This window comes from Myotis davidii, unplaced genomic scaffold, assembly GCF_000327345.1.
Source record: "Myotis davidii unplaced genomic scaffold, ASM32734v1 scaffold132, whole genome shotgun sequence".
Lineage (NCBI taxonomy): Eukaryota > Metazoa > Chordata > Mammalia > Chiroptera > Vespertilionidae > Myotis > Myotis davidii.
In genome coordinates, this window is record NW_006285258.1 from 2,316,160 (window position 1) to 2,324,842 (window position 8,683).

At 36.1% G+C, this 8,683-nt stretch overlaps 1 protein-coding gene across 1 annotated transcript in view; it reads left to right on the plus strand.

The window, feature by feature from the left end:
• Positions 1 to 8,683, plus strand: part of SPPL2A (signal peptide peptidase like 2A) — a 36,230-nt gene that overhangs the window by 4,103 nt on the left and 23,444 nt on the right. The window contains exons 5-8 of the mRNA XM_015558910.1: positions 2,298 to 2,449; positions 5,990 to 6,086; positions 6,987 to 7,088; positions 8,199 to 8,280. Of these exons, the coding sequence (XP_015414396.1) occupies positions 2,298 to 2,449; positions 5,990 to 6,086; positions 6,987 to 7,088; positions 8,199 to 8,280 (433 nt within the window). The remainder of the gene's footprint in view (positions 1 to 2,297; positions 2,450 to 5,989; positions 6,087 to 6,986; positions 7,089 to 8,198; positions 8,281 to 8,683) is intronic.

Here is an 8,683-nt window from a genome sequence, read left to right on the forward strand (position 1 = left end):
GAATAAAGCGCAGGGAAATTTTGCCAGAACAGGACCTCATAACCCAGAATTACCTTGCCAAGTGCAAGGTATACGTTATACAAAAGGGAAGGATGCCTTTGTTCCATATAAAGACTTTTCAGTAGAAATATGAAGTCTTACTATAATGAGATCACTGGTCCTCAAGTTTTCTAAACTCACGATGGCATGGAGGAGAGCTTAGCATGTGGCTCTTGAGAAATTTAAGAGAACATTTTTTAAAAAAGATGAATTCTAGTATTTTCTTTTTTTTTTTACATGAATTGTAGTGTTTTAATCTGATATCAGTCTAGTACAGTGGTTCTCAATCCTCTTAATGCCGCGACCCTTTAATACAGTTCCTCATGTTGTGGTGACCCCCAACCATAAAACTATTTTCGTTGCTACTTCATAACTATAATTTTGCTACTGTTATGAAGCATAATGTAAATATCTGATATGCAGGATGTATTTTCATTGTTACAAATTGAACATAATTAAAGCATAGTGATTAATCACAAAAACAATATGTAATTATATACGTGTTTTCCAATGATCTCAGGCGACCCCTGTGAAAGGGTCGTTCGACCCCCAAAGGTCGGGATCCTCAAACTACGGCCCGCGGGCCACATGCAAATACAAATATTATATTTGTTCCCGTTTTGTTTTTTTACTTCAAAATAAGATATGTGCAGTGTGCATAGGAATTTGTTCATAGTTTTTTTTTAAACTATAGTCTGGTGCTCCAACAGTCTGAGGGACAGTGAACTGGCCCCCTATTTAAAAAGTTTGAGGACTCCTGCCCAAAGGGGTCGCGACCCACAGGTTAGCGAACCACAGGTTGAGAACTGTTAGTCTAGTATATGTTTTCCCTTCAAGAAATTGCCTCGTGCTTTCTATTACACTGAATACGAACATATAAATCTTCATTATTATGGCTTACATGTGTACTCTGATTTAAAAATGTCTTTAAGTATATCTAATATAATAATAGAGGAATATGCAAATTAGCCTGGACACTGTAAAGTCATGACCAATCTATAGGAGGGCGGGGCAGCGAGCTATGAGCGAGAGAGCTACCAGCCGCAGTGGGTGGGGTGGCCAGCTGAGGCAAGTGGCAGCGAGTTAATTTGTTTATATAGCTTTGCACAGTAGCAGTATCATAGCCAAAGAGATTTATCCGAGGTGCGATTATTGCTAATTGAAAAAATAAATTAATAAGTAAGTAAATAAATAAATATATTTGTTTATAATGATAGATACCATAGGTGGCACGTTTTCCCACTTGGGTATCACTTTTATTGAAACTTACATTAATAACTGTGTAGCTATACAGTTTCAGGGAGGTGCTGTTGTGTCTGTCCTCAGACTCTCCCTTCTCTTATCCCCGGTAGCCTGCCTAAAGTCACAGATGCTTAATGTGGCGGCCATCCCAGTTAACAAGGTTCTCATAAGGTAGTGGCATTTGGTAAAGAAGCAGTTTGGCAAATATGTAATTTGATGAAGTAAACTCTTTTTTAACTAACGTTTGTACTGAGCCAAGGCGATGAGGGGTCCGGGAGTGCACACTGGTAGACCAGAGTTGATGGGATTGGGGCTGGAAAAGCATGTAGTGGCTTCCACACAGCTGGGAGGAGACAGTAGGTGACAGAACAGAGACTGCTCAACAAGGGGCCCTTGAGGCTCTTTCCTCTTCAACTTCAGTCTCTCCCTTTTATTAACTGTGTGACCTAGAAAGCAAGGATTGTTGGAAGAATTAAAAACAGCGTTTTGCTGTCTTAAATCAAGGTTGGACAAAGCTATGTCTTGAACTCCTGTGAGTCCTTCATAATATACTGATGAGCATACAGTAAATACTGAGTTGATAGACAACTTTTAGTGTTTCCATTTAAAAGAAGCTAATTTTAGTACTTGACTGTGTAAATTGATAATATTTAGTGTGTAAGAAGAATTGGTTATCATCTGAAATTTATTCCATTAATATAGTTTCCAAATCAGATAATATAAACATCCACAAAATTTAATTTGTTTATATATGTCATCTGTTTCATCAATTTTGCATCAGAAAAAAATGCTGTTTCAAAAGTCAAAACATTGGTTGAAAATATTATCTCTGGAGGGTAGAATAATAGAGAGTTTTTACTTTCTGGATTAAACATTTCTTTTTGGTGTTTGGGTGGGTTTTTGTTAAGTGTATTACTTTATAATCAATAACAAATTTAAGTTGGTGTTAAAGGTGGATTTTACAAATGATTTTACTTGGAAGAGATTTGCTGAAGTTCCTGTGTTTGTTTACTCAGGGAAAGCATGAAAGCAGTAGCAGACACTGAAGACAGAGAAATGAGGAGAAAGAAGGACGAATATTTCACTTTCAGTCCTCTAACAGTTGTAATATTTGTGGCCATCTGCTGTGTTATGATGGTCTTACTTTATTTCTTCTACAAATGGTTGGGTAAGAAATCATGTTTTATATTTGCTATTTTCAGCAAACAATCTTTTCACTTACTTTGGCAGATTTATCTTTTCCTTCTACCCGGAAAACTTAAGTGAATAAATAAAAAGTGATATTAACTTTTAAATTGTTAGAAATGTTAGGTCTCCATTAATGTGGGGTACAAAAAATATTCAGATTAAAAATATACTGTCTTGAGATAAGAACACTTCTTCATGAATGACTTGAAAGAATTGTTATGGTCCCTATATTTCCCTCCCTGTAGGTAAAGCAGGAAATCCTAATATCTAAAGAGCAGGTTAGCACAGCCAGTGTTGCTTGTTGGTTGAGCATAGACCTATGAACTAGGAGGTCACAATTCAATCTGGTGAGGGCTTATACCTGGGTTGTGGTCTCTATCCCCAGTAGGGATGCGGGATACAGGCAGCAGGAGATCAATGATAAATATCATTGATCTTTATCTCTCCTCCCTTCCTCCCTGAAATCAATAAAAATAGTTTTTAAAAATAAAGAGTAGGCTAAGGACTTCTTGGTGGCTCTGTTTAGTTACATGAAATAGAAGCTATTCAAATTACTGATTTATTGCCTTTGCTTACTCCCAAAGTGTAGTTTATTCTTTTGTCAGTTTATAAATCAAGATGTTATAGTACTTGAATTTTGTTTTACTTGTGTAAACAGTTAGGGTCATACTACATCTAAAGACACACAGGTATTTGCCTGTGATCTAGAGAGTAAGTGATACTTATTCCTTTAAGTAGGTATCGGTAGGAACATAATGGCTTGTCCATCCCCCTGGACAATCTTCTTAATTGTCTGGTAGGATGGAAATCTGCCATTCCTGGCCAACATACAGTACAAAGAGGGGGTGGAGAGACAAGGGAAATGGGGGGTAGGGGGGCGATAGATGAGAACCTGTAAAAACCACCAAAGGCTACAGTGCTTATTTGGAGAACATTAGAATGCTTTCTGGACTAGAAAATTGAGGCCTTAAGGTTCATTTGAGCTTATTCAATTTCTCCTGCCCGGTGGCAGCAATTTTGAAAATATAATCTATTGACATATTTCCAATTAGAAAATAATCATTCTTCGAATATCACTCATATTTTGATCTGTTGTGGTCCTAGGGCAGTGATGGCAAACCTTTTGAGCTCGGCGTGTCAGCATTTTGAGAAACCCTAACTTAACTCTGGTGCCGTGTCGCATATAGAAATTTTTTGACATTTGCAACCAAGTAAAACAAAGACTTATATTTTTGATATTTATTTTATATATTTAAATGCCATTTCACAAAGAAAAATCAACCAAAAAAATGAGTTCGCGTGTCACCTCTGACCCGCGTGTCATAGGTTCGCCATCACTGTTCTAGGGTGTTGTTTGTATTATGTTGTCATTGGGTGGCTCATTTTTCTATTTTAATGGTCTTGAATTGTTTGTGTCTGACCCTCAGTCAATATATTAGTGGCCTTTGATGAAAAAAAAGATTTCTGTACCCTGTCATAAAGCATGTTATAATTTTAAGGTATTTTCTTAAACTGATTGCTATTTTAAAAGTTGACCCTGCCCTGATGGTGTTGCTCAGTTGGTTGGGTGTTGTCCTGTGAACCAAAAGGCTGACAATTCAATTCTGGCTGGGGCACATGCTCAGGTTGTGGCCTCAATCTCAGTAGGAGATATGCAGGAGGCAACTGATCAATCGATCGATGTTTCACCCTCATATCGATGTTCTCGCTCTCCCTCTCTCTTATTTCTAAAAATCAGTTTTAAAAATCTTTAAAATAAACACAAAAGCATACACTGAAAAAAATAGAAATAAGCCTGGCTGGTGTTGCACAGTGGTTAGGCATTGATCCATGAACCAGGTGGTCACCTGTGTGAGACCCGGTCAGGGCACATGCCCAAGTTGCAAACTAGATCCCCAGTAGGGGGTGTGGCAGGAGACAGCTGAATGATGTTTCTCTCTCTCTCTATCCTTCTTCCTTTCTCCCTAAAATAAATAAAAACATTTTTTAAAAAATAAAATAAACTATATATATAAAAGCCTAAGTGACTGGTCAACCGGTCGCTGTGACGCACACCGACTACCAGGGGGCAGATACTCAACGCAGGAGCTCCCGCTGGTGGTCAGTGCGCTCCTGCAGCCATAGATCGGGCCTGATTGCTGTCCGGGCCCAGGGATCCCACCTGTGCACGAATTCATGCACCGGGCCTCTAGTATAATATAAAATAAAATAAAAGTTGACCCTGTTTGTAAATATAATTTTTGATGTAAGAGAAAAATCATTAAACCTCAAGGTTATCCCAGAACATGGGATTTAATTATAACTCTGAGAATATCTTATGTAATTATTGTAAGATTTAATTCACCTTTAAGTGGTGAATTAAATCTTACGAATATCACATAAGGCTCAATATGCTGCCTTTTCTTAATATATTAAATAATGGGACTATACTAAATTGGTAGGGTTCCTCTTGCCATTTTATGATTGTCATGCTCAAGGAAGTAACTAAAGACAGTTATATTAACCAAATTCTTTTCCACACCCAATTATTTTCTTAAGTATAGTATGACACTGAATGAGGCACCTAAAATCTGTTAGGGCCCCAAGAGCCTCATTTCCACCAGTGTTGTAAAACTTGGGTTGGAGACCTGTGATGGATGACTTACCAAACTTAATTTGACAATCTTTGACTCTCTATCTTACTATTCATATTACCGTATATAACCAACTAGAGCAGTGATGGCGAACCTTTTGAGCTCGGTGTGTCAACATTTTGAAAAACCCTAACTTAACTCGGGTGCCATGTCACATATAGAAATATTTTGATATTTGCAACCATAGTAAAACAAAGGCTTATATTGCCACTGTTGAAGACAGTATGGAGTTTCCTCAAAAAGTTAAAAATGGAACTCCCATTTGACACAGTAATCCCACTTCTAGGAATATATCCCAAGAAATCAGAAACACCCATCAGAAAGAATATATCCACCCCTATGTTCATAGCAGCACAATTTACAAGAGCTAAGATTTGGAAACAGCCTAAGTGCCCATCAGTTGAGGGGAGTGGGGGGAGTCAATCGGGGAAAAAAGAGACATATGTAAAACTTGAGACAATAAAAAAAATTTAATTAAATTTAAAAAAGTGTTTATAATGGCTTATTCATTCTTCTATTTCTTACATTAAAATTAAATAGTCATAAATGTGTACAACTCCCTTCATAAAAATCTTTAACAAACATGTCAGTTTGAGTGATAGTAAATGGAGAGCCAGCTTCACAACCCTTTAAGCAATCATCCTTCCAATGTATAAAGGAATTGAAACAACACAAATTACTCTTAAAAACTCAAGATGTAAATATTAAAAAAAAAGATGTAAATACTTTCAGTTTAGTAACCAATTCAGATCATAATATGGCCAGTGCATTGAAAGTATCATGATCCAATGAGAAAGCTAAAGAATTGATATTGCTGTCTAAATATTTTCTTGTTACATTTTTTTCTGTTCTCATATAATTTAGTGTCTTGTTTTGTTTTCTTCTAGTTTATGTTATGATAGCAATTTTCTGCATAGCATCAGCAATGAGTCTATACAACTGTCTTGCTGCACTAATTCGTAAGATACCATATGGACAATGCACGTATGTATCTCTTATGAGGCATCCTGTAATGTTGGTTTTTGTAATGTAAAACAATACAAGAAAAAGTAGTCTTATTTTAAATCCATGCAGTTTAGTATACATGTGGCTATTTAAATTTAAATTAATTAAAATTAAGTAAAATTACAATTTAGTTCCTTAGTTTCATTAGCCACATTTCAAGTGCTAAATTGCCACATGGCCAGGCCAGTGTGGCTCAGTGGTTGAGTGTCAACCTATGAACCAAGAAGTCATGGTTTGATTCCCGCTTTGGGCACATGCCCAGGTTGTGGGCTCGATCCCCAGTGGATAGCATCCAGGAGGCAGCCAATCAATGATTCTCTCTCATTATTAATGTTTCTCTCTCCCTTCCTCTCTCTGAAATCAATAAAAAAAAATATTTTTAAAGAAATAAAATATGTTTTTAAAGAAATAGCCCTAACCGGTTTGGCTCAGTGGATAGAGCGTCGGCCTGCGGACTCAAGGGTCCCAGGTTCAGTTCCGGTCAAGGGCATGTACATTGGTTGCGGGCATATCCCCAGTAAGGGGTGTGCAGGAGGCAACTGATCGATGTTTCTCTCATCGATGTTTCTAACTCTCTATCCCTCTCCCTTCCTCTCTGTAAAAAATCAATAAAATATATTTTAAAAAAAGAAATAAAATATATTCCATATTGGAGTCCCATATGGAATATTTGTATCATCACAGAAGGTTCTATTGAACTGATAAACATTTTCTTATTTTATTACATTTTATTTAAAATCAAGACTTTTAAATTGTTACTGCAATAGTTTTCTTGTGACTGTGGTTAATATTTGTCATTTCTCACAGTAAATAAACATTTTATTTCATCTGCAAGGTAAACTAACCTATTTCCATGTGTTTCTTTTGTTGTCGTTTTAGGATTGTGTGTTCTGGCAAAAGCATTGAAGTGAGACTTATTTTTCTCTCTGGACTGTGCATAGCAATAGCTGCTGTTTGGGCCGTGTTTAGAAATGAAGATAGGTATAAGCACTTAGTTTATTTGCTTTTAGATTACAGATGGATTATTTTATGTCTTGTCCTGATAATTATTCATTATGATTATTATGGAAGTTTTTGCTTTTATCCCAGAACACCATAGTCTTGAAAAAAGTTACTTGTTAAATAAGCAGATTTCGTCGTATTAATGGATTTGAGGTCATATAGAGAAGGAAATAATGAATCATAATTTAAGCATCTAAGCTGAAATAGACTTAATTACATATATGCTTAATTATGATGTAGCCATAATTTATTATACAATGGAGTACAATACAACTATAACGAATGAAGATCTCTATGAATTGATATGCAGTCATTTCCAGAATATATTTTTAAGTGAAAAAAATGCAAGAGAATATAAGTATACTAGAGTAGGCTACCTCTTATTTAATAAAGAAGGAATATAAGAAAAATATATAGGTATTCATCCATTTACAGGAAGGATAACCAGAAAAAATATATATTTAAGTTTCTTTAGTGTTTTATTAATGAAATTAGTAAAGTCCAAAGGATTTAATACCCTAAAATTTGGGAGCAAAGTTCATACATTTTAGGCAGCTTCAGGTATGAGAAGTCATTTGGGAATTATGCATATCCATTTCTGATAGAGTATGTTGCATAGCTCTTGTTTCCTTTATGTTCTAGCTACCTATCCTTTGTTATACACCACCTTTCTAGAAGGAGACATGTATAAATTCAAAGATTAAAGATAAATATGCATTTATGTCTGATAGTATAGTAGTATTAATTATTCTATTAAGGCAGTAAATTACTAAATATGAAAAATAGAGGTTTTTCATTTTATTTTTGTAATTGCTGCTTGATTATTGAATAATCAAATCATAGCAATTGAACAATTTTACTTTAGTGATCTATTCTTTTGAAAAGTTCCACCTGAGAAATAGACTGACAGGGGAGGTGGGAGGATGGGAAAAGATTAACCAAAGACTTAATGCATATGTGCACAGCCCATGGACACAGATAATAGTGTGGTGAAGGCTTGGGGTGTGGCGGGGGCTGGGTGGAGAGGGAAGTGGTGGGAAAATACTGTCAACAACAAAAAAATAATAGAGTAACTTCTTTTGATTTTAGGTGGGCTTGGATTTTACAGGATATCTTGGGGATTGCTTTCTGCCTGAATTTAATTAAAACACTGAAGTTACCCAACTTCAAGGTAAGATATTCTACTCTGGCAGATAAAATAATTGTTTCTTTTTATGTTTTTAAAATTATTGATTTTAGAGAGAGAGAAAGAGAGAGAAAGAGATAGAGAAGCATCGATGTGACAGCAAAGCATTGATTGATTGCTTCTTGTAAGTGCCAAGACCCAGGGACGAACCACAATCTGGGTATGTACCCTGATTGGGAATCGAACCCGGGACTCTTCAGTGCACAGGACAATGCTTCAACCAACTGAGCCATACTGTGTGGCGGGGGCTGGGTGGAGAGGGAAGTGGTGGGAAAATACTGTCAACAACAAAAAATAAACTTAAAAAAGAAAAGGAAAGTTCCATCTGAAAATAACTGGATAAAATAATAGAGTAAGACATGGACAACAGGGGGATGGGAGCATGAGT